The sequence below is a fragment of the Pisolithus orientalis genome (assembly GCF_024613125.1).
Source record: "Pisolithus orientalis strain OTSU chromosome Unknown F5J12scaffold_41, whole genome shotgun sequence".
NCBI lineage: Eukaryota > Fungi > Basidiomycota > Agaricomycetes > Boletales > Pisolithaceae > Pisolithus > Pisolithus orientalis.
This window is the reverse complement of record NW_026260822.1, coordinates 14,517-39,494: the sequence shown is the minus strand read 5'-3', so window position 1 is coordinate 39,494 and position 24,978 is coordinate 14,517. Positions and strand designations below refer to the sequence as shown.

The 24,978-nt window shown below is 49.5% G+C and overlaps 11 protein-coding genes across 11 annotated transcripts; 4 read left to right on the top strand and 7 right to left on the bottom strand.

Annotated features, from left to right (window-relative positions):
- The first annotated feature begins 172 nt into the window (after window positions 1-172).
- Window positions 173-3,023, top strand: F5J12DRAFT_856429 (uncharacterized protein). Its single transcript, XM_051746709.1, has 4 exons — window positions 173-458; window positions 515-625; window positions 684-1,118; window positions 1,170-3,023. The coding sequence occupies exons 1-4, from the start codon at window positions 225-227 to the stop codon at window positions 2,802-2,804; spliced, it is 2,415 nt and encodes an 804-aa protein (XP_051596210.1). The 5' UTR covers window positions 173-224; the 3' UTR covers window positions 2,805-3,023.
- Window positions 3,024-3,051: 28 nt separating this feature from the next.
- On the top strand, window positions 3,052-5,047 carry F5J12DRAFT_773094 (pyridoxal phosphate-dependent transferase). The gene is made up of 3 exons (XM_051742278.1): window positions 3,052-3,667; window positions 3,731-4,030; window positions 4,090-5,047. Exons 1-3 carry the CDS (start codon window positions 3,470-3,472, stop codon window positions 4,936-4,938), a joined length of 1,347 nt encoding a protein of 448 aa, XP_051596209.1. The 5' UTR covers window positions 3,052-3,469; the 3' UTR covers window positions 4,939-5,047.
- A 994-nt stretch (window positions 5,048-6,041) lies between these two features.
- Window positions 6,042-8,530, bottom strand: F5J12DRAFT_726273 (major facilitator superfamily domain-containing protein; the record flags this gene model as incomplete). Its single annotated transcript, XM_051741710.1, has 18 exons — window positions 6,042-6,205; window positions 6,260-6,360; window positions 6,422-6,527; window positions 6,583-6,717; window positions 6,768-6,820; window positions 6,883-6,933; window positions 6,979-7,086; window positions 7,137-7,237; window positions 7,292-7,310; window positions 7,367-7,417; window positions 7,479-7,540; window positions 7,591-7,653; window positions 7,703-7,756; window positions 7,804-7,860; window positions 7,911-8,012; window positions 8,100-8,170; window positions 8,223-8,280; window positions 8,360-8,530. 18 exons carry the CDS (start codon window positions 8,528-8,530, stop codon window positions 6,042-6,044), a joined length of 1,527 nt encoding a protein of 508 aa, XP_051596208.1.
- Window positions 8,531-8,848: 318 nt separating this feature from the next.
- F5J12DRAFT_408333 (uncharacterized protein) lies at window positions 8,849-9,608 on the top strand. The gene has a single exon (XM_051739276.1). The coding sequence runs from the start codon at window positions 9,023-9,025 to the stop codon at window positions 9,524-9,526; it is 504 nt and encodes a 167-aa protein (XP_051596207.1). The 5' UTR covers window positions 8,849-9,022; the 3' UTR covers window positions 9,527-9,608.
- A 1,296-nt stretch (window positions 9,609-10,904) lies between these two features.
- On the bottom strand, window positions 10,905-11,732 carry F5J12DRAFT_408249 (uncharacterized protein). Its single transcript, XM_051739275.1, has 4 exons — window positions 11,620-11,732; window positions 11,460-11,564; window positions 11,309-11,409; window positions 10,905-11,254 (listed from the first exon to the last, which is right to left on the bottom strand). Exons 2-4 carry the CDS (start codon window positions 11,543-11,545, stop codon window positions 11,091-11,093), a joined length of 351 nt encoding a protein of 116 aa, XP_051596206.1. The 5' UTR covers window positions 11,546-11,564; window positions 11,620-11,732; the 3' UTR covers window positions 10,905-11,090.
- Window positions 11,502-13,540, bottom strand: F5J12DRAFT_856403 (major facilitator superfamily domain-containing protein). Its single transcript, XM_051746708.1, has 12 exons — window positions 13,143-13,540; window positions 12,954-13,064; window positions 12,847-12,903; window positions 12,740-12,793; window positions 12,513-12,574; window positions 12,401-12,451; window positions 12,326-12,344; window positions 12,171-12,271; window positions 12,013-12,120; window positions 11,936-11,966; window positions 11,607-11,880; window positions 11,502-11,564 (listed from the first exon to the last, which is right to left on the bottom strand). Exons 1-11 carry the CDS (start codon window positions 13,248-13,250, stop codon window positions 11,797-11,799), a joined length of 786 nt encoding a protein of 261 aa, XP_051596205.1. The 5' UTR covers window positions 13,251-13,540; the 3' UTR covers window positions 11,502-11,564; window positions 11,607-11,796.
- A 911-nt stretch (window positions 13,541-14,451) lies between these two features.
- Window positions 14,452-15,731, bottom strand: F5J12DRAFT_856392 (uncharacterized protein). Its single transcript, XM_051746707.1, has 2 exons — window positions 15,320-15,731; window positions 14,452-15,269 (listed from the first exon to the last, which is right to left on the bottom strand). Exons 1-2 carry the CDS (start codon window positions 15,680-15,682, stop codon window positions 14,766-14,768), a joined length of 867 nt encoding a protein of 288 aa, XP_051596204.1. The 5' UTR covers window positions 15,683-15,731; the 3' UTR covers window positions 14,452-14,765.
- Window positions 15,732-15,820: 89 nt separating this feature from the next.
- On the bottom strand, window positions 15,821-16,971 carry F5J12DRAFT_856388 (uncharacterized protein). Its single transcript, XM_051746706.1, has 5 exons — window positions 16,930-16,971; window positions 16,704-16,873; window positions 16,450-16,683; window positions 16,195-16,391; window positions 15,821-16,138 (listed from the first exon to the last, which is right to left on the bottom strand). Exons 2-5 carry the CDS (start codon window positions 16,740-16,742, stop codon window positions 15,970-15,972), a joined length of 639 nt encoding a protein of 212 aa, XP_051596203.1. The 5' UTR covers window positions 16,743-16,873; window positions 16,930-16,971; the 3' UTR covers window positions 15,821-15,969.
- A 1,283-nt stretch (window positions 16,972-18,254) lies between these two features.
- On the bottom strand, window positions 18,255-20,740 carry F5J12DRAFT_726206 (major facilitator superfamily domain-containing protein; the record flags this gene model as incomplete). Its single annotated transcript, XM_051741706.1, has 17 exons — window positions 18,255-18,418; window positions 18,473-18,573; window positions 18,630-18,735; window positions 18,787-18,927; window positions 19,070-19,140; window positions 19,187-19,294; window positions 19,345-19,445; window positions 19,500-19,518; window positions 19,575-19,625; window positions 19,687-19,748; window positions 19,849-19,968; window positions 20,022-20,078; window positions 20,129-20,189; window positions 20,245-20,264; window positions 20,318-20,388; window positions 20,441-20,498; window positions 20,570-20,740. 17 exons carry the CDS (start codon window positions 20,738-20,740, stop codon window positions 18,255-18,257), a joined length of 1,482 nt encoding a protein of 493 aa, XP_051596202.1.
- A 1,573-nt stretch (window positions 20,741-22,313) lies between these two features.
- F5J12DRAFT_856367 (uncharacterized protein) lies at window positions 22,314-23,128 on the bottom strand. Its single transcript, XM_051746705.1, has 3 exons — window positions 22,866-23,128; window positions 22,635-22,800; window positions 22,314-22,585 (listed from the first exon to the last, which is right to left on the bottom strand). The coding sequence occupies exons 1-2, from the start codon at window positions 23,108-23,110 to the stop codon at window positions 22,698-22,700; spliced, it is 348 nt and encodes a 115-aa protein (XP_051596201.1). The 5' UTR covers window positions 23,111-23,128; the 3' UTR covers window positions 22,314-22,585; window positions 22,635-22,697.
- Window positions 23,129-23,284: 156 nt separating this feature from the next.
- F5J12DRAFT_785688 (uncharacterized protein) lies at window positions 23,285-24,597 on the top strand (the record flags this gene model as incomplete). The annotated part of the gene is made up of 7 exons (XM_051743273.1): window positions 23,285-23,374; window positions 23,446-23,629; window positions 23,685-23,780; window positions 23,870-23,979; window positions 24,090-24,377; window positions 24,454-24,489; window positions 24,517-24,597. The coding sequence occupies 7 exons, from the start codon at window positions 23,285-23,287 to the stop codon at window positions 24,595-24,597; spliced, it is 885 nt and encodes a 294-aa protein (XP_051596200.1).
- Window positions 24,598-24,978: the final 381 nt, after the last annotated feature.

Here is a 24,978-nt window from a genome sequence, read left to right as displayed (position 1 = left end):
GATGCAATGTCCTGGGATAGATGTAATCTCCATGAAGACACCTGCGTCGACGCTCTCACCAAGACTAGTACTGAGCAAGTCGACTGAGAGCACTGGATGTCGGAGGGTGAATGATGACATAAGCATGACATGTGGCATAGAGTGGCCGCTGAGACGAACCAAACGGCCTTCGCTTGACAACGTTGGATCGTGCAGCCGCCAGAACGCACTAATCGACAGTCGCGATGCCACCTGCACCTCCATTCACCTCACCCCACACCCAGCAGCAACTGCCAGCACTCTACCTTTTCCCGCTAAACGACACCTTTGTGCCCAAACACATAGCTCTCATTGGAAACCAACGCGTCAAGATTGGAAGACAGACCAACGCAAAGACAGTCCCTGCAGAAAGAAACGGGTATTTCGACTCAAAAGTATTGTCAAGACAACATGCAGAGATATGGGAAGACGGTGGCAAGGTGCGTGGTGTCAGCCCTTTCGTTCCTTGTGCCATTTTTTAACACCCTCCCACAAGATATACATCAAAGACGTCAAGAGTTCTAACGGAACGTTCATAAACGGGGATCGTCTAAGTCCAGAGGGTGTTGAATCAGAGCCTTTTGAGCTCAAAAATGACGATATCGTCGTACGTTTGTTCCCCCTTATGTGCCAGGATTTCTAGTTGACTGTATGCCCTTTCTTAGGAATTCGGCATCGACATCATTGGCGAGGACAACAAAACGACGATTCACCACAAGGTTGCCGCTCGGGTGATGTGTGTTTTTACAGAGGAGGATGCTCAGCACGCCGCTCGATGGGAGCAAGCACAAAGTAATTCTAATCATCCTGCAATTTCTGCACAGCAGAGCGGTGCGGCTGGAGGCTCGCAGTTCTCCTTTGGTCAAGGCCAAGCAGCGCCTCAGGCTGCTCAACGACGGCCAACGCTACAGTCACAAGCCCTTGGCGTTATGGGTGGTATGGGTGGGAGTGTCAGGCCACCAGGTAAAAGTGGTCTTTCGTTCGACCACATTCTTAGTCGTCTCCAAGGCGAGCTGCAGAAAAGCCGGGAAACAGGCGCAGAATTGCATTCCATAACGACCGCTATGAACGATTTGCAAGACACCATGGGCGGTGCTCTGGTACGTTCATGGAGTGACACTCAGGAATGGCTTCCTGACATCCGTGCTTAGCCACCAAATTTACCTCCTCTACCACACAATCTTCCCCCTGTGCGTCAACCCCAACCGCCCACTGCTAACGAAGCGAATCAATCACCTGAATCCGGAACTGTTCCGGTGTCTGCACTGAGCGAACTTCGTAGTCAGCTGCACGAGACCCAGGAATCACTTGCAAGTCATGTCGACAAGGTACGTGCACTGGAAGATATGCTTGCCGAGCACGAAGCTATCAAGTCAGAGATCACAACGCTTCGAGAACTGATGGACGAGCGGAAACGGGAGTTCGAATTGTTACGGCACGAAAGTGCTTCTCTTTCCTCTGCTCACCAAGCCAACGGGCACCACGATGAGCTACGGAATGGGAGATATCGAGGCGAGGATGACGACACGTCCAGTATTCACACAATCGTACCTCATGAATTGGAGAGAGTGGACGAAGAGGATGAGGATCAGCTCGTGAACGAAGAGGAAGATGACGAGGACCGCAGGCGTCGTAGAGAGGAGCTTGGACGACCGCGGACACCTGAACCCACGGGTATGGGCATGGATGACGACGATTCGCCAAACACCAAACGACGGCATCGGCCTTCGAGCGCACCGAACCACGACGCAGAGTCTGTCGCTCTGGACGAGTTAGCCGAGCGCTTGTCCGCACTCAGTGGACGAATCGATTCTGCTGTTGAATTCAACAGTTCACTACAGGCTCAGCATGCCGCTGCGCAGACAACGATATCCCTCCTCCAGTCCAAGATTACTACGTTAGAGGAGATGGTACAAGCGACCCAGTTGCAACTGCAACAACAAAATGCAGCTCAAGAGGCTGCACAGGCCGAGATCCTTAAAGCTGTTCGAGAGCCTCCCGGAGACACGGAACGGGAGTCGCTCACCGCGATGCTCAACGAGTGGAAGAAGAGTGTCGAAGGCCAATGGAGTGCCGTTCAGGAGGAATGGTCGCAAGAACGCGAGAGACTCAATAAGGCGAGGGAGGAATGGGAGAATAGGGCCAAATCGTTGGAGATGGGGTTTGATGCCAAGGTCAATGCCAGCGTGGCATCTATCATCGCCGTCCAGCGACACCATTCATTCATTCCTAATGGTGATATCAAACTGAATGGTACAGCTGGCCTCGTGACGCCTCCAAGTCCCGTGAGCGTTGCCTCCAATCCTGGTCGCTCCAAATCCCGAAGACGGCGGTCCAGCTCATGTCGTGGGAGGTCGCGATCTCCGTCGCCGGTTTCATCCATTGAGATGATAGAAGGCGTTTCAAGCGCTGACTTGGCAAACGGCTCGAATCCTGGCTCGCGACGTGTCTCCGATCAGTATCCACGAGATCGTTCCTTATCACCTTCGATTCCCGACGACAACAGTGAACCAGAATTGTCTCGCAAGCCTACGACACCCGGGACCCAATACCTGATAACCCCCGACCCATCTGTCAAAGACAGTCCTGGTCGTCAATCGTCGACGGCGGTTAGCACGGACTCGGATGCCGAGTCCAGTATGTCCAAATCAGACGTCCGTTGTTTCATGACTGTTCGTCTCATCGTGCTAACTTGTCTATCCCAGCATAACTTGAGACTGGCTACCGGTATACTAGTGCTTGGTATTGCCACGGCCGCGGTAATATGGCGAGTGAGGCAGGAGTAGTATGGTCTCGCAGAATACTTGTCTACGAGACGATTTTGTTTGTTCTGTTGTTGCAAAACACTCGTTATGATTCATACCGATTTTTCTCCCTCGTTCGTTGTATCATCTTTATATTTTATTCTGCTTGCCTCCCTTTTTTTTTTTTACTCGAATACGTCTATGCGCTCCCTCTCTTTGGCTATTAGATTATAATGACAATAGGTATGACGATGATCCTCATGCAATGAGATTGGTTCTCGAGGTGAGGCTCAGAGGACCACCTGTACGGATTAGTGTTTGGATGATGTAAGCAGTGTTGGAGAGTCGCCGGGACGGCTTCTCGAAAGTATTCGTCATGCCACCGTGCTCTTGCGCTATGGGAGGAGCTGTGCTACTGGACAACAGTCAGCCTTCCGGCTTCCAAACTTTCAGAACTTCGCTCCGTGTCGTCGTCAGCCTCCAGCACACGTCTACTGGAAGTTGGAACGTTGACTAACTGACTGACTGTGCACGCGGCAGGCTTTGTCAGCGTCAATGGAAATGCACTTACATCATCGCAAGCAGGGCTCCTGAATCGATGGCGCAATCGATCGGAGTAGTTGCACACACACATACGCGGTAGTATAAAACCGTTCGACTCACTTTCAGATGTTTACCAAGTCAAATCCACTCCCCACTCTTACAAAATGACTATCACCAGCCACTCCAATGCCGTCTTGAATGGCAACGAGACCCATACCCGTAAGAAACTACCGTATGCCGTCGATGGTTTCGGCACGCGAGCGATCCATGTTGGATCGGAACCAAACCCCACCACTGGCGCAGTTATCCCCCCCATATCGCTGAGCACGACCTACAAGCAAGACGGTGTCGGTAATCACAAGGCATGTGGCCCTCTTTTTACCCACGGACCCTAATTTCAGAAACTGACTCCTCACGTCGCGCAGGGATTCGAGTATTCGAGATCCGGAAACCCCAACCGCGATGCCCTCGAAACAGCCCTTGCCTCGTTGGAGGCCGGAGGTGCATATGCGCTGGCATTTTCATCAGGGTCAGCGACGACCGCCACAGTTGTACAATCTATTGGACCCAACGCACACGCTGTGAGCGTGAATGACGTGTATGGCGGTACTTTCCGCTATTTCAAACGAGTTGCATCGGAAACTCAGGGTTTGGAAACCACATTCGTTGATTTTGAGAATGCAGATGATGATACGATATTGGCCTCATTCAGAGATAATACCAAAGTAGGTTTCTCTCGGCGTGTCTTGCTATCGTAGCTTTTATCTCACATCCAATTCAATAGCTGATTTGGATAGAATCACCGACAAACCCCACGTTACGGCTTGTCGATATACCTCGTATAGTTTCCCTGGCACGTTCCCACGTCGCGAATCCCCTGGTTGTCGTGGACAATACCTTCCTCTCCCCCTTCTACCAATCACCTTTACTCCTCGGAGCAGACATCGTCGTACACAGCCTGACCAAGTATATCAATGGCCATTCAGACGTGGTCATGGGTGCCGCGATCCTTCCCCCACATCACCTTATACTCGCCGAAAAGCTCCGGTTCTTGCAAAATGCGCACGGCGCTGTTCCGAGTCCCTACGATAGCTGGCTGGCACAGCGTGGTTTGAAGACACTTCATTTGCGGATGAAGGCACATGGCATTAACGCACTTAAGGTTGCGAGAGCATTGCAGCATTCCCCGTACGTCAAGGACGTACTGTATCCGGGTCTCGAGACAAATCCGCGCAACGCCCTCGCATACCGCTTACTGTCACCGCATGGGAAGAAATTTGTAGACAACTTGAAATCGGTGACAGATGAAGACGGTGTTAGTCCAGATAGTGAAGGTGGATTCCCATACGGTGGAATGGTGTCCTTCCGGATTCGCGGAGGCGCGGCGGAAGCTAAACGGTTTCTAACGGCTCTGCGACTGTTCACGTTGGCAGAGTCTCTGGGCGGAGTAGAGAGTCTGGCAGAGCTACCGGCACAAATGACACATGGAAGCATCCCCGAGAGGGAAAGATCGTTGCTCGGGATCGGAGATAACCTCGTGAGGTTGTCGGTCGGAGTCGAAGAAGCAGACGACTTGGTCAGAGATGTTGAGCAAGCTCTGCAGGTTGCCTTACGTGACGCAGACCACGTGTAATATGTACTCCTCTGGAGTTCTTATTTATGTAAACTGTCCCCTAACGTAGACATCTGTTATTGTTATTGTTCTAGTTAAGCTGTATAGTCAGCTGGTGATTTACTGTCGGTTGCATTGGTTACGCTTGAAATTTGGAAGTCCGCGATGATTCGTCTCGTGACTCGTCTCGCGACCTTCTCTGTGCAACGCGTTTCAAATGCCCCTATTATGCGGCTATCCCGCTGATCGTGACGCATACCCGCTCACTTGCCAGCTCGGGAGGACACGGGAGGAAAAGCAGTGCTCGTGACCTTGGCGATTGAGATTCCGATGATCTGCCTTACGCTCCCTGAGCCTCGCGATAGCGGCAATATGCTCACCCTCAGGATCAATTAACTGGGCAGGGTTTGGACTAACACACGTTACGATTCTAGCCGCGACGGAAATTTTAGGTTGCTAAGACGAGCTTGTCGTAGGAAAAAATTCCGAAGTGCTCGTGGCGGAGCTTCAGAGCCCATTGAATACGCAAGAACTACAGCAACTTACAAGACGCTATGTACGGCCGACTGTTAACAGATAGTCGGCAACTTTCTTTCTGTGAGAGGTAAGTTCTATTACCCCTCTTGGTACTGAACAAGTAGGGTTGAGAAATGGACCACATCAGTAGGCGAATAGATGGTTCAAACCTGTCACTGACTGACTGCCACCGTGATTCCACCATTCCCTGGCCTCCTGATGCATAGTGAAGTTAGGATCATTCCGCTATCCTACGAATTTCCCCTCACTTGCCAGCTTGCAGGGAACATTTCTATCGTAAGGCGAGAAGGCTTAGCCACCAGCAACCACCGCCAAGATTCCTTTGAATATCGGTGTTCCGGGGTTATGAGAAGGTTCAATGCGTCTTCCTCGTGGTCTCTCGGCTTCGCTATGGCGGAAATATGCTCACCCTTAGGATCATCAACTGCGCAGAGTCCAGACTGACACAGGATATAATGACAGTCTTCTAGTGTTGCAAACATAAACTCATAAACTGACCGAAAAAAAAAATACCGAGTATTCGTGGCGAAGCTTCTGAACTCGTATTCAACAGCTGCAACAATTTAGAGGACGCTTCGTAGATCCGACTAATAAATACCCGGCAACTGCTTCCGGCGTCTGAACGCGTCAACAAACGTCATACCTTCCAATTCCGCCGCTTTTTCGATACGTTCACGTTCATCCTTTTCCAAGTCATCTATTTCCAGGTGTTCCATTCGTTTGTTTTCCCGTATTTGGATGGTCCGAATAACTGGCAGACGTGCATATCAACTCAACGCACTGCCTTTCCAGATATTCTACTTACCGAAGGCGACGGCTATTACTGCCAAGAGGGAGATTAGGCATATCAGGAACGAGGGGTGATACTGTGGGCCCCAACTCTCCTTCCAGATATACGAACCAGCTCTGAGGGAGGGAAATTGTCACGGAGGTAATAAGGTAAACCATGCGCTGACTGTTCACTTACATAGTTCCGGCGTTCCCAGCGGTAATCGTGAGAGCAATGACGACACTGCGTTTACTGGGCGGACGAGGGATTGCATTGGCGACCCACGCAATGAATACCATATCACCTAGCACAAGCAGGAGTCAGCTCCCTGTCAATATCAGTCCAGTGACCATACATACCACCAGAGCGTAGGGCCATCAAGTATTGCGAGAAGTATCTTGCACCGGTTGCCATTGTGGATAGTGATATGATAAATCCGACAATGGTGATCCACCAATATGTGACCAAGTGGAAGAACCGTTCGCCAGTGCGGTCTGTTCATGTCAGGCAAGGTACCGCTTGGCATTACTTTAGGTTTACTGACCGGAATGCCAGGCATTAATAACACCAACTATTGCGGGAAGGACCCACGGGGGTCTGTCACCGAAACAGTCAGGATAATCTGTATTACGGTAAAAGAAAGAAAGAACAGCACTAACGCAGACATCAGGAGGGTAACATTTGTGGAGTAACCAAGGGTGGCAGTCAACCTGAAATAGGTCAGAGGTCGCAAGAAGAGTAGCCATTGAACTGACGTGGGGAAGAAATTAGTGAAACTCCCTGAGAGGAATAGGAAGAATGCCAAGAGCATAAAGAGATAAGTCTTTGCATCTTTCATGGCCATTCGGAGACCCTCGAAAATGCTTGCAGAACGGTAAGCGATGGTAACATATGTATTGACGATAGATCCTACCTAGCTTCTTCCGAGTCCATATCTGCTTCGCCGACATCTTTGGCAAGTCGAAGCTGTGTAAGGCGTCTCTCTTCGGCATTCAGCCACCGAGTATTGTGGGGCTGATGACCATCAGTGCTCGATTTGGGACGGACTATCCCAGAGATGGAACCTACATAGTCGGGAAGCAGCCACCTACGCAAAACAATTCTCAGAAGAATTCAACGCGACGAAGGATAAAGAAAACTTACATCGACAGAATTCCAACAACGGCAGTTACAGCACCCTCCATAAAGAACAGCCTGAATAGAGATGATATTCATCAAATAAACATTGAAGATTTCCAAGGTAAGGGAGACTCACCATCTCCAGGCAGCTATGTGGAACTTGTCTTTCAAGATCGCTAAAATTGCAGCAGCCAACAGCTCATAGCATCTCAGCACAATTGGATGCTGTTGTTACAATGGTGACTTACGCCACCAAATGCATGTGCCATCATTCCACCAGTAAGCAATAACGCCAACCGTAATCCAAGTTCCTGCAAAACATAAGGAGGTACTTATAGTTGCATGGAACATGTGAGGCACCTTGCGCGTGTACCATCTCGACAGGAGATACGAACAACCCGGATAAAATCCAGCCTATTTCCAACTTGTAATAGTGATTTGTAATAGCGGGCATCGCTCACATCAGGTACACCAAGAAGTACACGACACGCGAGGATACTGCCGTAGTCCTTTGTTAGCTGGAAGGAAGGTCAGTCTTAGCTGAGTCTTTCTGCAGAATCCATCTTACCCCAGTCAGACCACTGATGATTCCCCACAGGACAGCACAACACCCAATGTACAATGACGGCCTAAGCAAATTTCTTAATAGAGGGATACGTGCAGGATAGAACTATCGATATCGACCTCGTGGTATGGTGTAAAAACTAACGAAATCGTGAGCGTTACGACAAGCGAGACTCGGGAGAACATGCTCTACCATGTTTGATGGAACAAGTACCAGGCAGTGCAATGCATAAGCAGCTGCGAGTGCGGTGTCGTATTGAATGTCTAACACCGCGTGAGTGGCCACTACCCGTGTCGTCACCTCGGAAAGAGTTACCCGTCAAATGCAGATCCGATTTCAAACCTTCCAACCTTGCGAAACTGATCACTATTCGCTTTTGGAGTAAACAACAACAACAACAAAAAAGTAAGACAGACAGACAGGCTGAATGAGAAAAGAGAACATCCGCTCACATCAACGGAACTCATCATGGCGAGGAAAACTATCACTGGAATGAGACGTGAATCGAGCTTCCACTTCAGTTGTCTTTCGGCGCCGTTATCTCGCTTAGGAGAGTCGTCGAGCTCCTTGGGATAGGCTCCCTTGAGCTCTCCGTCAAAAGCAGGTGGAGGCGTGTTCGACATGGTAAGCAACAAACCCAGAAGCGATGGGCATTTCTCTGGGACGGGGTCATCTCATATTTATAAGGGAGTTGATGAAAGGGTCCAAACCACGAGAGAATACTAGTTCTGATGTTCTACTGGGTGCCGATTGTAGCCATCACGACGCCCGCACACTCTGATCGAGAAGTCAGGAAACCCAGGCTCGCTGCAAACGAAAATACCGGGGGTCGAATTTCATAGGAGTAGTGCCTGAGATACACCGTATCTGCAGACATACATGTGATTCATTGCAGCGCGCGAGGAGTGAAGTCGCCGGCAACAATGTTACTCACTGGTGAGGTCCTATTGGATGATACAGCGGGGCCGTTCAGCCGCGCCCGACTTCTTACACGCTCGAAGCGTTGACGTCGCGAACGCAGATACGATATCTCTCTATTCTCGGCCTTCTGTCACCGAATCGTTGAAGAATCCGGCCAGTGAAATGCAGGGCTGCTGGAGTTGCAGATTGTAGTCATGCACTGGTTGTGCCGAGGGCGAAGGAGGCGAAGAACCCTAAAGATCGTGGCGGGGAAACCACAGAAGCGGGAGTCTCTTCCAGGGAGGACAGGTTCAAAAGATGGCGCTATACGCGTAGATCGAAAAGTCGGCAAAACTCGTCGCATCCGCCAAGCAGCCACCTTGGAGACACTGTTCCTGGACGCACTCATGGTCCAGGTTTCGGAAAATCTTGTGTCGTTTGAGATAGCACGGCTCCGAAGTAGCCACAGGAGTCTCACGGCCCGCGCACCTGGGTGTGCACGTGAATTATTGGCGAAGGTGGGGTCGTTGGCAATCACGGTATGTGTGTTGTGGGTGGGACCGTTAATCACGATGGGGTTCACGCTGCTATACATACAGTTCAGAGTCTTGTGTACAGAGATGAACCGGGGGCCGTGCTTTGCAACTCCGAAGAGCCAGTCAAGCCCGGTTCAGCACGGAACAGGCTTGGTGCTTGTGTTTCGATGGCAAATGAATTAAGTTGGACAGTGAGAAATGACGCCAGCCCCTCCATATTTTACTGCACGAATTCCTCACCAGCGACTAAGAACATCTGTGTTATTACTGGTTTGAATGTTCCGAGAAGTTAGGTCACTACTTACTCGTCTTGCTACTCATTCCGTGCGATGCGTTCTGAGGTAAGTTCAAACGCCTCTACGTATGGGAACACCACAACCCTTGGAAAAGAGTAGGTAAAAATTGAGAAATGGAACTTGCCAATGAAAGGACGCGGGAGGAAAAGTCGCACCCAGGAGCGCTGCAACGCGTTTCTGCTTCAGCGACCACGACGGCGAGAAGGCTTGACGACCAACAACGACCGCCGAGATTCCTTTGAACATCGGCGCCTCGGGGACGTGGGACAGGCTTAACATGTCTTCCTCTTGCTCCTCGGCTTCGCCATGGCGGAAATACGCTCATCCTCGGGACCGTCGACTACAAAGTGACACAGGGTGTGATTCTGGCACCAACTGACATCTGGTGTTACTAACACGAACCACTTGATAGGTATTTTGCTGGTGATTTACTATCGGTAGCATTTGTTACGTTCGAAAGTCCGCGTCTCCAAATGCACGCGTACAGCTATAAGTATACGCCTGCCAAAAAAAAAAAGCGTTTTCAAATGCCCCTATGTATAGGAACATGACCACTATGGATACCCGCTGTTCGTGGCGCATTTCCTCTGACTTGCCAGCTCGCAAGAGATTCACTGGAATTGTGGGTATATGTGAGGACACGGGAGGAAAAGTTGCACTCGGGAGTGCTAGGCGCTTCTGCGACCTCGGCATTTGGTATTCTAATGTATCTTCCTCGGGCTCCATGGACCCCACCACGGCTGCAATATGCTCATCCTCAGGATCAATCAATTGTACAGAGTCTGGACTAATACATGGTGCGATTCTAACTGCGACGGAAATCTAATGTTACTAAGATGAACTAATCGTGAAGAAATATCGAAGAGTTCGTGGCGAAGCTTCCGAGCCCATCCGGCGAGCGTGGGAACTTTCCCCGAACGGTCGCAGAGGCCCCGGGGACTTATGACTTACAAAGCGCTATGTACGGTCGATTGTTAATAGACAGTCGGCAACTCCCTTTCTGTGAGGTATGTTCTATTACTCCTCTTGGTACTGAGCAAGTAGGATTGAGATATGGAACACAGTAAAGTTACGATCATTCTGCTACCCTACACATATCACCTCACTTGCCGGCTTGCAGAGAACCGCTCTATCGTAGGGCGAGAAGGCTTGGTGACCAGTAACCGCCACCAAGATCCCTTTGGATATCGGCGCCTCGGGGTTGTGAGACGGGTTTAATGTGTATTTCTCGTGCTCTCTCGGCTTTGTATAGCGGAAATATGCTCATCCTTATGATTATCAATCGTGCGGAGTCCAGGCCGACACGGGGTATGATTCTGGCATTGGCAATCTTCTAGTGTTACGAACATGAGCTGACTGAAAAAAAAATACCGAGGTATTCGTAGCGAAGCTTCTCAACTCGCTGAATATACAACAACTACAACAACTTGCAGGACGCTACGTGCGTCCGACTAATAAACACCCGGCAACCGCTTCTGGCGTCTGAACGCGTCAACAAACGTCATACCTTCCAATTCCGCCGCTTTCTCGATACGTTCACGTTCATCCTTTTTCAAGTCATCTATCTCCAGGTGTTCTATTCGTTTGTTTTCCCGTATTTGGATGGTCCGAATAACTGACAAACGTGCATATCAACTCAACGCACTGCTTTCCCAGTCATTTTACTTACGGAAGGCGATGACCACTGATACCAAGAGGGAAACGAGGCATATCAGAAACGACGGGTGATACTGTGGACCCCAACTCTCTTTCCAAATACACGAACCAACACTAAGGGAAGGAAGTTATCATAGAAGCAAAAACACTGCCTACTCACTTACAGAGTTCCGACGTTCCCAACGCCAATCGTAAGAGCAATCACGACACTGCGTTTACCGGGCGGACGGGGATTGCATTGGCGACCCATGCAATGAACACCATATCACCTAGGACGAGCAGGAGTCAACTACACGTCAATATCAGTCCAGTGACCACCTATACCACCAAAGCGTAGTGTCATCAAGTATTGCGAGAAGTATCTTGCAGCAGTTGCCATTGTCGATAGTGATATGATAAATCCAACAATCGTGATCCACCAATATATGACCAGGTGGAAGAAGCGTTTGCCAGTGCGGTCTGTTTATGTCAAGCAAGGCGCTGCTTAGCATTACTTTGAACTTACTCGCCGGAATGCCAGGCATTGGCAACACCGACTATTGCGGGAAGGACCCACGGGGGCCTGTCACCGAAACAGTCAGGACGCTTTATATTATGGTAGTAAAAAAGAACAGCACTAACGCAGATATCAGGAGGGAACCGTTGTGGAGTAACCGAGAGTGGCAGTCAGCCTGAAATAAATCAGAGGTCGCATGAAGAGATTGCCAGTGAACTGACGTGGAGAAGAAATTGGTGAAACTCGCTGCCAGGGACAGGAGGAAAGCTAAGAACATAAAGAGACAAGCCTTCACATCTTTTACGGCCATTCGGAGACCCTCGAAAGTGCTTGCAGAGCGGTAAGCGATGGTAATGTATTCATTGACGATAAATCCCACCTGGCCCCTTCCGAGTCCATATCCGCTTCGCCGACATCTTTGGCGAGCCGAAGCTGTGCAAGGCGTCTCTCTTTGAGATTCAGCCACCGAGTATTGTGCGGCTAGTGATCATGAGTGCTTGATTCGGGACGGACTATCTTGGAGATGGAACTTACGTAGTCGGGAAGCAGCCACCTACGCATAATAATCCTCGAAAAGATTCGACACCAAACAGGATAAAGAAACCTTACATTGAGAGAATTCCAACAGTGATAGTGACAAGACTCTCTATAAAGAACAGCCTGAATAAGGAGAGTATTCGTCGAAGGAACATTGGAGATCATCAAGGTAAGTGTGACTCACCATCTCCAGGCAGCTATGTTGAACTTGTCTTCCATGGTCGCTAAAACTGCAGCAGCCAAGAACTAATAGCATCTCAGTACGAGTATATGTTACTGTCACAGTGGTGACTTACACCACCAAACGCAAGCGCTATCATTCCACCAGCCAGCAATAGTGCCGACCGTAACCCAAGTTCCCGCAAAATATGAGAATGGGGTGTTTGTAGTCGCACGGAACACATGAGGCACCTTGCGTGTGTACCATCTCGATAGGAGATACGAACAACCCGGATAAAATGCAGCCTATTTCCAAGTTGTAATGGTGACTTGTCCCATTAACAGTCGACATCACTCACTTTCGGTAGACCAAGAAGCACGCGACACGCAACGATACTGCCGAAGTCTTTTGTTAGCTAGAAGAAAAGTCAGTTTTGGCCGAGTCGCTCCGCAGAATCTATGTTACCGCAGTCAGACCGCTTATGATTCCCCACAGAACAGCACAACATCCAATGTAAAGAGATGGCCTAAGCAAATTGCTTAACAGAGGGATACGTAAAGAATCGAATTGTCTGTGCTGACCTCGTGATATGGTGTAAAACCTGACGGAATTGTGAGTCTTACGACGAGCGAAACTTCGAAGAACATGATCTACCATGTTTGATGGAACAAGTGCTGGGCAGTACGAAGCGTAAGAGATTGCTAGTACCGTGTCGTATTGAACGTCTAACACTTCGTGAGTGGCCATTGTCCATTTCACCATCCGGGGAAGGAATTAGCCCGTCAAATGCAGATCCAACTGCAAGCCCTTCAATCTTGCAAATGTGAGCGCTATTCCCTTTTAAAATGAATGGCCAATAAGAAAGTAAAACGGTCCGACTGAATGAATGATAACCATCCGCTCACGTCTATGGAGCTCATTATGCCAAGGAAGGTTATCACCAGCACGAGACATGTTGCTACAAACGGAAACGCCGGGGGTCAAATTTCACAGAGGGAGTATTGCCTGGGATACATTGTATGTGCAGACATATTCCTGGACGCTGTCAGGCCAGGTCTGCAAACTCTTTGTCCTCAACAATCATACCGGACCGTTAAGTCCGGTCACGTGGATGCATTGGGGTTTTGGCATTTTGTTTGTATTCATCATGTCAAGGAGTGTTGTGCAGACAACCATGGACAGTGGCGTGTGCCACTTGTATAGCGATGTCATTGCCATCAGTTATGAATTCATTCGGCGAGAATATATGCTGGACCGTGTTGCTATACGCGAGGAATCTACTGCCGAGTCTGTGTAGGCCAGAGGACCATTGTTGGTATGCTGTACAAACTCAGTACGCGAGTTGGTGGAACAGTACCCTTTCCTGACGTTGAAGGATATTAAATCTATTGCGGAATTTCACAGTGGTTTTGCTTCATCGTCTGCATTGTCAGGGGTGTGTCAATGCCCTCTGCGTTCACGAGTCTACAGCTACTTGTCCATTGCTCTTGTGCGTGTTTTGACAGCTAAAGACTGCTCGGAGAGGGAGTGTCACTCGACTTCACTACAGTTTCTCGTCGTGGCGCAGACTCCACAGCAACATTCTACTGTTTGGGCATCGTTGACGCCGTCTGGACACTCGGGGGACAAGTCTGTGGCTCCACCTCATTATGTGTGCCCCCCCATCCTCTACCTCATTGAAGATTGCTCGTATGTCGTTCTCTGAGCATCAAAACAACTACTCATAAATAACAGTCATGTCATCTACCATCCCACATAGTCAACATGAACGCATGCCCCGTAGACTTTTCCATTCGATATCGCACCCTCACAGTACTAATCTCTTACAGAGACTTGGGCACACACACTCAATAGAATCACCTGTAGAATCACTAGTAAATCTAGGAGGGAGTTCAACGGAACGCTGTAGGTCAGATATGAAGTTGATAATTTCCGTGTTGGCGGCTACTTCATTGCAAAGAAATAGCGAGAAGATGAAAGACGCTGCGAAGGACGACCGTCCGAACATCACGGTAAATACGACAACTACGGCAATCCCCAACTCATTTTGTTTGACATCGAAAACGCCCATATATTGCATGACCACGGACAAACCACGTAAGTATTTATCGTATGTTACGATCTCCAGAGCTATACTGATACACGTTGTAGACAGAGACTAGAAGTTTACAGTAGGGGGGATTCCTTAGGTTTCTTTATTAACATGACGAGGGTATTCTTAACCTGCGCAAACGTTCGAGTTTGGGTTGAGTGGATGATGACAGAGCGTTACCTGCTTCAGTAATATCCGATGCGACTAATACCGGACAACATGTTGTCCAGCGTGTGCCTAACAACCTGGATCTTCATAATACCACAGCTCTCACTCTCAACGTGCTGGCATAATGCACTGAGAGTGCAGAAGTGTATTCCGCAGGAGCCGAGAGGGCATTTATAGATCTTGTCCTGGTGACGGGGGCTCGCCAAGTGGCGATTAAGATCAAGCAACGCCGCGAAACGGGAGTGGCAAAGCACACATTCGTATGCTTGACCATTCCAAGACCTTTCAGATGCGATATAATCCACGGTGGTGTCATCACCACCGGTGAGAAGACGCGACGGATTGGTAATGACGTTGCTGCGGTCCATCTGACGTACGTATTGGTTCACCTTCTGACGGTTAACCCCGGACTGACAAGAACCGGATTCGAGATGAAGTATCACAGCAGACTTGGACACGAAAGCCATGTCACATAAGGGACACTTCACGTCCTTCGGTTTGTGAATGCTGGAATTCAAATGCTATGGAACAAAAATCAAGCAACAGCTTCACCAGAACAAAGAAAACTTGCGGAGTTGAGATTGTTCTCAGATCGGAAGATACGCCTGCACGAAACACAGTAGCGGTCCTGGTGACTCTGCCTGTTGTGCTCATGTAGTCCGTTTTCGTTCTTGAAGATCCTATTACGCGTTTCGCAGTAGCCATGATGGTTGCGATAGTGGTCAATGAGATAAGACCAGGCGGGAAAATGCTCGTCGCAGTATTGGCAGTAGTCGTGGTCAGGACTCTGCACCCAGTGTTCTTTGAGACCCCGCCAAGAAGAGAAATCTGTGCCACAGTCATCGCAGAGGTTGTGACTCGGGGAGTCGCGAATGTGTCGACGGTAAGCATGGTCTGAGGGGAAATCACGATCGCAGCGATCGTAGTAGCTCATTTCTGAAGATCTGAGGACTGGTGACGCCGTGGTCTACGTTGAGGACGTGTAATGCGGACGCGTCTCTGCTTTACACCCCCGACCCTGGACTCCGACGCGCCAGTCACTCGTTTCACGTAAGCACTGATTATCATGGTCCAGCGAACGATGCGGGGGCATTGCATTCATGTTATTCAGGCACCTAATGTACACACATACAAGTTTGTGGGCAGGTATAGTTTCCGCCGCCACCATCCACGAAGCATTGGAGAAATGGAGGAAAGCAATAAAGGGACCGCTCAAGAGGTCTACGCACCGTGGATCCTTCTGTCGACTGTAGCCAGCAAATTTAAAGCCTGATCCTTCCTAGCATTGCATGACTCGCTTTCGATGTGCTGGAATAGGGCGCCAAATGCGTCGAATCGCCTTGTACAAGAAGGATCGGGGCATCGATAAACTCTGTCTTCGTGATCGTGGCTTCCAAAACGATGCATCAGGTCAAGTAGATATTTGGAAAGAAGTCCTTGACACACTCCGTTACAAGGAGACGACGGCCGCGACCACAGCGCTCGATTTCACGTACATGCTGCTTCACCAGATAGCGGTCAATATTTGGCATAATGGGGCAAACGCCTCGTTCAAAATGAAGAATCCACGCAGCGGAAGAGATGAAAGAACGACCGCAGCGACAGGGGATGTCCGCTTTTCGGTGGGCTTTGGACCTCAAGTGCTATCAACGATGGAAAATCAACCAGTGACTAAGGAATGATAGCAGATGAGATACTCACATGTCTATGCCCATTCTCGGTTCGAAAACGGCGCCCACATTCTCTGCAGCAGTAGTGACAACTTTTGTTATGATCATCGAGTCCACGTTGGCCCTTCAGTACCGTGTCACACCAGTGGCAATAGGCATAACCGTTTTCCGTGCGATAATGTTGGATGAGGTCGCTCTCGTGCAAATAATCATAATCTTTATCACAATCCTCGCAGATGTTGTGCGAGCGGGAGTTGCGGATATGCTGCAAGTACGCCGAGTGACTGCGGGAGAACCGCGTTCACAGCGTTCACAATCTACCATCTTGTCTCAAGTGGACAACCACTGCAACAGATGGCGCGGTAGTGATCGATGTCACTGTGATCCAGCAGCCAATCGATTACTCAGTGAGGACGATGGTGGATTGAGCGCAGGTTCAGAAGTATTTCTGAGTACTTGACCGCTGTGATAAATGTCACTGAAACCCAGTGACCAATCAATTATTACACACCGAGATGACGGTGGAAGGAGTACTTGCACTAATGCGGTGATGGTCTCATTATAGGAGTGTCCAGGGGGTCTAAATAACTACATCACGTGCTCTCCCCAAATGCGTCCAGGAGCACCCTGGAGGGCTTTTGTATATGTAATTCATTGCAGCACGCGAGGACTGGAGTAATCAGCAACAATGTTACTCATTGTTGAGGTCTTAAACGAAGCGATTAAAACCATTGGACGGCGCAACAGGGCCATTCAGCTGTTCCTGACTTCTTATACGCACGCAGCGCCAATACTGCGAATGCAGCTAGGACATTTATTGATTCTCGGCCTTCTATCACCGAATCGTTGAATAATCTGACCAGCGGAATGCAGGGTTGCTGGAATCCGGTATTACAGTCATACAAAGGTTGTGCCGGGGCCGAAGGAGGCGGAGGACGTAGCTGCGGAGCCACAGAAGCAGTGATCTCGTCCAGGAAGGAGACATTCACAAGTCGGTGCTATATGCGTAAATCGAAAAGTCGGTAAAACTCGTCACCTCCCGCCAAGTAGCCACCTTGGGGTCCGGTATTCCTGGACGCAGGTCTCAGAAAAATACCGTCGTTTGGGGTAGCTGCACGAAGTCCCACGGCCCGCGCACTTACATACTACTCAGAGTCTCATTTACAGAGATGAACCGGGACGCACGCTTTTGCAACTTCAAAGACTCAATCAAGCCCGGCTCAGCGTGACGTCGCCATGGAACAGGCTTTGTGCTTGTGTCTCTATGGCACATGAATTAAGTTGTACAGTGAAAAATGACGCCAGCCCCTCCATATTTTGCTGCTCACCAGCGACTAGGAACGAGGTTGGGCCACTACTTACTCGTCTCGTTACCCATTCTGTACGATGCGTTCTGAAGTAAGTTCAAATGCCCCTACGTACGGGAACATTTCAACCCTTGGTATGGGGTGGGTAAGATTTGAGAAATGGAACTTGCCAACGAAAGCGCACGGGAGGAAAGGTCGCACCCAGGAATGCTGAAACGCGTTTCTCCAGTGACCATACGGGCGAGAGGGCTTGACGACCAACAACGACCACCGAGATTCCTTTGAATATCGGCGCCTCGGGGATATGGGACAGGCTTGAACATGCCTTGCTGTTGCTCCTCGGCGCCGCCGTGGCGGAAATATTCTCATCCTCAGGACCGCCGACTGTGCAAAGTGACACGGGGTGTGAACCTGGCACCAGCTAACATCTGGTGTTACTAACACCAACTAATCATAAAGATTACCAAAGTGTCCGCGAACAAATTGAATATCCAACAACTACAACTTACAAGACATTGCGTACGTGCGACTAATAGATAGTCGGCAAGCGTTTCCTACGTTCGAAGGCATCATCAAACGTCATGCCCTCCAATTCTGCAGCTTTCTCGATGCGTTCACGTGCATCCTTTTCCAACTCGTCCACCTCCAGGTGTTCCATTCGCTTGTTTTCCCGTATTTGCATGATCCGAATAACTAGCAGACGTCCAGGTCAACTCAACGCATTGCCTTTCCAGTTATTCTACTTACCGAAGGTGATGGCTATTCCTGCTAAGAGGGAAATGAGGCATATCAGGAACGAGGGGCGATACTGTGGGCTCCAGCTCTCTTTCCAGATATATGAACCAACGCTGAGGAAGTTGTTACGGAGGTAAAAAGGTAGACCATACACTGACCATCCACTTACAGAATTCCGGCGTTCCCGGCGCCAATCGTGAGAGCAATCACAACACTCCGTTTACCGGGCGGACGAGGGATTGCATTGGCGACCCATGCAATGAACAGCATGTCACCTATGATGAGCAAGAGTGAACTTCGTGTCAGCAGTCAGATCCAGTGACTACACATACTGCTAAAGCGTAGGGTCATTAAATACTGCGAGAAGTATCTTGCAGCGGTTGCCATAGTCGATAGTGATATGATAAATCCGATAACGGCGATCCACCAATATGTCACCAGGTGAAAGAAACGTTCGCCAGTGCGGTCTGTTCGTATCAAGCAAGGTATTGCTTCGCATTACTTTGGGCTCACTCACCAGAATGCCAGGCGTTGACAGTACCGAGTATTGTAGGAAGGACCCATGGGGGCCTGTCACCGAAACAGTTAGAATGTTTTGTATTACGGTACAAACAAAGAACAGCACTAACGCAGACATCAGAAGGGTAATCGTTGTGGAGTAACCAAGGGTGGCAGTCAACCTGAAATAAATCAGAGGTCGCAAGAAGAGATTGCCATCGAACTGACGTGGGGAAGAAATTTATGAAACTCGCTGCCAAGGATAGGATGAAAGCCAAGAACATAAAGAGATATGCCTTTGTATCTTTCATGGCCATTCGCAGACCCTCGAAAATGCTTGCAGGGCGATAAGCAATGAGGATACAGACATTGTCGAAAAATCCCACCTGGCCTCTTCCGAGTCTATATCTGCTTCGCCGACATCTTTGGCGAGTCGAAGCTGTGCAAGGCGTCTCTCTTCGGCATTCAGCCACCGAGTATTGTGGGGCTGATGATCATGAGTGGTTGATTCGGGACAGACTATCTTCGAGATGGAACGTACGTAGTCAGGAAGCAGCCACCTATGCAAAACAATTCTCAGAAGAATTCAACGCGACGAAGGATAAAGAAACCTTACATCGACAGAATTCCAACAACGACAGTCGCAGTACCCTCCATAAAGAACAGCCTGAATAGTGAGAGTATTCATCAAATACACGTTAAACATTTCGAAGGCAAGGGGGACTCACCATCTCCAGGCAGCTAAGTGGAACTTGTCTTGCAAGGTCGCTAAAACCGCGGCAGCCAATAACTCATAGTATCTAAGCAGAAGTAGACGTTGCTGTCACAATGGTAACTTACACCACCAAATGCAAGCTGCCATCATTGAACCAGAGAGCAATAACGCCGACCGTAACCCAAGCTCCTGAAAAACATGAGAAGGAGGTACTTATAGGCGCACGGAACACATGAAGCACCTTGTGCGTATACCATCTCGATAGAAGATACGAACAACCCGGATAAAATGCAGCCTATTTCCAAATCCAAGCTGTAATGGTGATTCGTAGTAGCGAGCATCGCTCACCTCAGGTACACCAAGAAGTACACGACACGCAAGGATACTGTGGTAGTCCTTTGTTAGCTAGAAGGAAAGTCAGTTTTGGCCGACTCTCTGCGCAGAACCCATATTACCCCAGTCAGACCACTTGTGATTCCCCACAGAATGGCACAACATCCAATGTACAGCGATGGCCTAAGCAAATCACTTAACAGATGGATACGTGCAGGACGGAATTATTGATATTGACCTCGTAGTACGGTGTAAAAACTAACGAAATTGTGAGCGTTGCGATAAGCGAGACTCAGGAGAACATGATCTACCATGTTTGATGGAACAAGTGCCGGGCAATATAAAGCGTAGGCAGTTGCGAGTACCGTGTCGTATTGAATGTCTAACACCGCGTGAGTGGCCATTATCTGTGTCACCATCCGCGAAGGAGTTACCCGTCAAATGCAGATCCGACTGCAAGCCTTCCAACCTTGCGAAACTGATCACTATTCGCTTTTGGAATGAATCACAAAAAAGGTAAGGTGGTCGGACTGAATGAATGAGAAAAAAGAATATCCACTCACATCTATGGAACTCATTATGGCGAGGAAAACTATCACTGGTAAGAGGCGTGAATCAATTTTCCTCCTCAGTTGTCTTTCTGCACTGCTATCTCGCTCAGGAGAGTTGTCGAGCAGTTTGGGGCTGGTTCCCTTGACCTCTCCGTCAAAACCTGGCGGAAGCGTGTTCGACATGGTAAACAAGCCCAGAAGGGATGGGCATTTCTCTGTGGCAGGGTCATCTCACATATTTATAGGGGAGATGTCGAACAGGATCTGGTTCACAAGAGAACACTAGTTTTGATCTTCTCTTGGATGCCGACAGCAGTTGTTACGACGCACGCCCTGATTGAGAAGTCGGGAAACTCAGGGTCGCTACAAACCGGGAGTTGAACTTGGAGGGAGTATTGCCTGAAATACATCGTGTTTACCTGCAGACGTAGGTGTTAATTGCAGCACGCAGACCGAAGCAGTCGGTAACAATGGTGCTCACTGGTGAAATCTTAAAATAAAATGGTACACACCATTGGACGGCACAACAGGGCCGTTCAACCGCGCGGGATTTCTTGTGCACGCGAAGCGTCAATATCGCGAACGCATATACGACATGCATTTTATTTTCGTCCGCTTGCCACCGAATCACTGAAGAATCTTCTCAGGATGCGGCCAGCGCAATGCCGAGCTGTCGAAATTCCAAATTATAGTGATGCAAAAGATGTTGGGGAACCACAGAAGCAGGAGTCTCGTCCAGGGAGGAGACGTTCATAAGATAGTGCCGTCAAGTCGGCAAAACTCGTCGCCTGCCGCCCAGCAACATCTTGGAGACGCTGATAGCGGCCACCAGGATAAGACATTAAGCTATCAAGTTCCATGCGTAAGAGTGTCCAGGATGTGCCTCAGTTTTCACCCGAATGATACACTTCCCGGCCCTGATAGACTCGTAGGTTGGTCCGGCGGCGCTAAAACCTCAAACTAAAGAAATGAAATCGCATGAAATCCCTACTATGCGCGATTCTGGGCAACCCTCACCTCAACATTGACGGTCCACGAAGGGAGGCCACATTCCACTGCTTGCGACCAGTGTTTCAATGTGATCGTGAGCGATAGCTTGCAAAAACAATTCAATTCACGTATCCTTTGGATCATCTCGGAGTCAAAGACCAGCTCGTACGGGCTAGTACGCCCCGATCGGTTGTAAACTCACCGCAGTTCAGAAGACATGTCTCATCCGATGTAAATAGCAAAGGCGCATACACTCGATCCACTGGATCAAAGGTCCCGAACCTAATCATTGAATGCGTGGAGACTTGACAAAACCTCGCAGTCCTTCCCCACAATATACGGGGGAACGCATCGATCGCAACGACAATATTCCGTACAATTCCAGACTCGTATGTAGAAGGCAAAACCAACGCACACGTTGCACGATGCAGGCCTTCCCCCGGAGGAATTCGTGGCAGTAGCCTAGAGGGATACTTCTGCGGTCAGCTTCTCGACTTCGTTCTGATATATACTTCAAAGAACATCAGCTCGACGTTTATGGATGATTCCGGGACTGCGAGGGGTACATTGTACTGGTGCTGTTATTCCAACAACGGGAGGGGAAAGGTGAACGACGACGGTTAGTTCCTTGGTCAGTACGCAATCAGTAACTAAAAAGAATGTGGTGATTGACAAAGATACTGCGGATATCCAGGTTGACCAGGTCTTTCAAGTTGTTGTATGCCATTTTTTCACACGAAAGCAAGCTCCCCAAAATCGAGCATTTGGCGCATACACGCCCCCACGATATGATTATGCTGGACATCGCGGTGTCAAACCGAAGTACTACCTCTCAGGTGCATCCTCATGGCACAACGGCGAAACTCTCTACGTCGAAAACTATTCGATCAGGTTGCTTGCTGAAAACACTCCATTATAAGATATGTATAAGTGAATGCATGAGTAAATGAGAGTTCCGACAGACATCGACGACGAGTGTATGCACCATGCACGGCTCCTAATCCATTCCGTCCCCTACCTTTTCCACGACAAGTCGCCCTGCTACATATAAGCATTTCTACAATCTTCGAAGACGTACGGTACTTACTTGCCAATCAAATGCACGAACCAACATATACGCACGACAATCAGGACCCGGAACGGACCATCTTCATGACATCGGATACGCTCCTCTCAATCTGACACGACCGTCTTTGAGCCGTTCGGTGATGATAGGGCTCGCTGCGGGTCTGTACTTGAACTCTTTCGAGTATCTGTGTCGCACGTGTCGTGTCATCAATGGCTTGTCGCAAATCTAAGCAGGATGGTTAGACACTACCGAGAAGCGTAGATGACTTTCTGCTGGGTGTTCTTCTTGGAACTGAGGGAGTAGGAGAGCCAGAAGAGGAAGATGATGAATGCAATGAGTGCGACACGTTTCCAAGCTGAGGGTGGTGGCGGGTTGAAGCGAGGATCTGTCAAACGACGGGGTGATGGGCGGCTTGTCGACTGGGTTTGAGTGTTGTCGTTGTCGTTGTCCTCGTCGTCGGAACGGGGCAGGCGTTGGTATTGGGTGGTCGACATGGATGTGGTCGGGGTTTGAAATGGGTGAGGGTAGTGCTTAGATCTGAACAACAAGTACTGTGAGATGTCTGAGGCGGAGGCGGAGGACTTGTCAGATTGTGACAGAAACGTCGTCGTCAGTGGTGCGTTTGTTTGACTTTCAGCGCGGGACCACTGCAGTCGCCGTGACCATCCATGGCACTATCAGAGTATGATTCGGACGTCGACATGGCAATCGAACCCGACGAGCAAGATATTGACGACGACGGCGACGGCGGGGAGGACGTGCGTCTCTTCTTCTTACAACTTATCTTACCAGCGCTCGCCGTTCTCACCCACAAGTACGCTACCTACAGGAAGCTTTGGATGTGGAATCAGAAGAACTCTCTCCTCCACCTTCGCCTGCATCCAGACCACGACTGAAGATCAAGTTAAAACTACCGCAGGTGCCCAGTTCGAACGAACCCTCCAGCAGGGCTACATCCACCCCTAGCGGAGAAGGAGCCAGTCAGCTACCATCTCGCCGCGGGATTTCCAAAGGTACGGTCCTATTGCGGTATTCCTGCGACATTCGTTGCTAAGGACGGATGGGTAGATTATGTGGAATCAGAAGATGGGGACGAGGATGACGATGACGAGATGGTTGGGAGCTCCGCTCGTCCCATGACTTCCCGGCAAGCCGTGCTGGCGAGTGTCGTCGATTCATCTCATGTATCATTGTGTACGCCAAACACGTCCCATACAGACAACGAAACTGACATGGTAAATGTAATGCAGCAGAATCGTCGAGAAAGAAGAAACAGCTAACAGAGGAGGAAATTGCCCTCCGTCGAGAAGAGACGGCCCGCAAGCGGAGGAACCTTTCTGAAAAGAAACTAGAAGACGAAAAGGTCCGTCGTTCTCTCCACTTGTTTCCATCCTCCAAAAGGTCTAGCTGGTCCTGACAACACCCGATCACCATAACTGCGCTTTCTATCCACACTCCCGTTGATATACCCAGATGGAAACTATCAACCGCCTTCTCAAGAAACAGTCGAAGTCGAAAAACAAACGTAACATTCTGTCAACTGCAGATGATCGCACGCCAGTGTCCGTCACCCCTGCCGTGGTCTCGTCCACACGCGACGGATCTCAACCACCGCTCGAAGCAGAAATGCCAGAGCCAGTCGAGGTGATTCCTACCTCATACCGATGGATTTCGACCATCAAGCCACCACCTGCCGCCGCAACGTTGACGAGTACAAGTACGAGTGAGGACGTGGCAATGAGAGACAACAACATAGCGGAAGTAAAAATGAGGATGACAGTTCTCCGTTCCTGTGTGTGCCCTCCCTGCGGAACACGTTCCGGCCCGGGTCGGTCAGGTGAGGATGCCTCCGGCGACCATTCCGATCTGTGACGTGAGTGGTTGTGGACACGCTCGGAAGTATCGGCTCGTCAAGGATTGGATGAGAGGTGCATGCGGGATGGATCATCTGAAGGATCTCGAACGGCAGATGACCACATAGCCATGACGGCGATGTATCCGTAGTTTTTGGTGTGGCGATTTGGAAGAGGAGGTGCTAAGGTTTGGTTAGCCTGTAGGGGATGGTTCGACAGCGATGCTGTGAACTTGTCAAGTGGACATTGGATAGTGTAATACCCCTGGTTGTAACCTCTTTCCTCGATCGGGAGGGTGCTTGCGCAATTGGTTGTCATCTTTCCATGGCCTTTTGCCATTACGCCGTTGACAAATCTCGAACAACTATTACACCCTGTGGCTTGATTGATCAGTAGCCCCGTAGGACGGTAGGTTTCGGTGTGCAACCTTATTGTGTAGACCATATATGGGTTGCCGTGGGGTAGGTGATGCGGTGATGAAATAGAAGATAAAAAAAGTGCAGCGAATC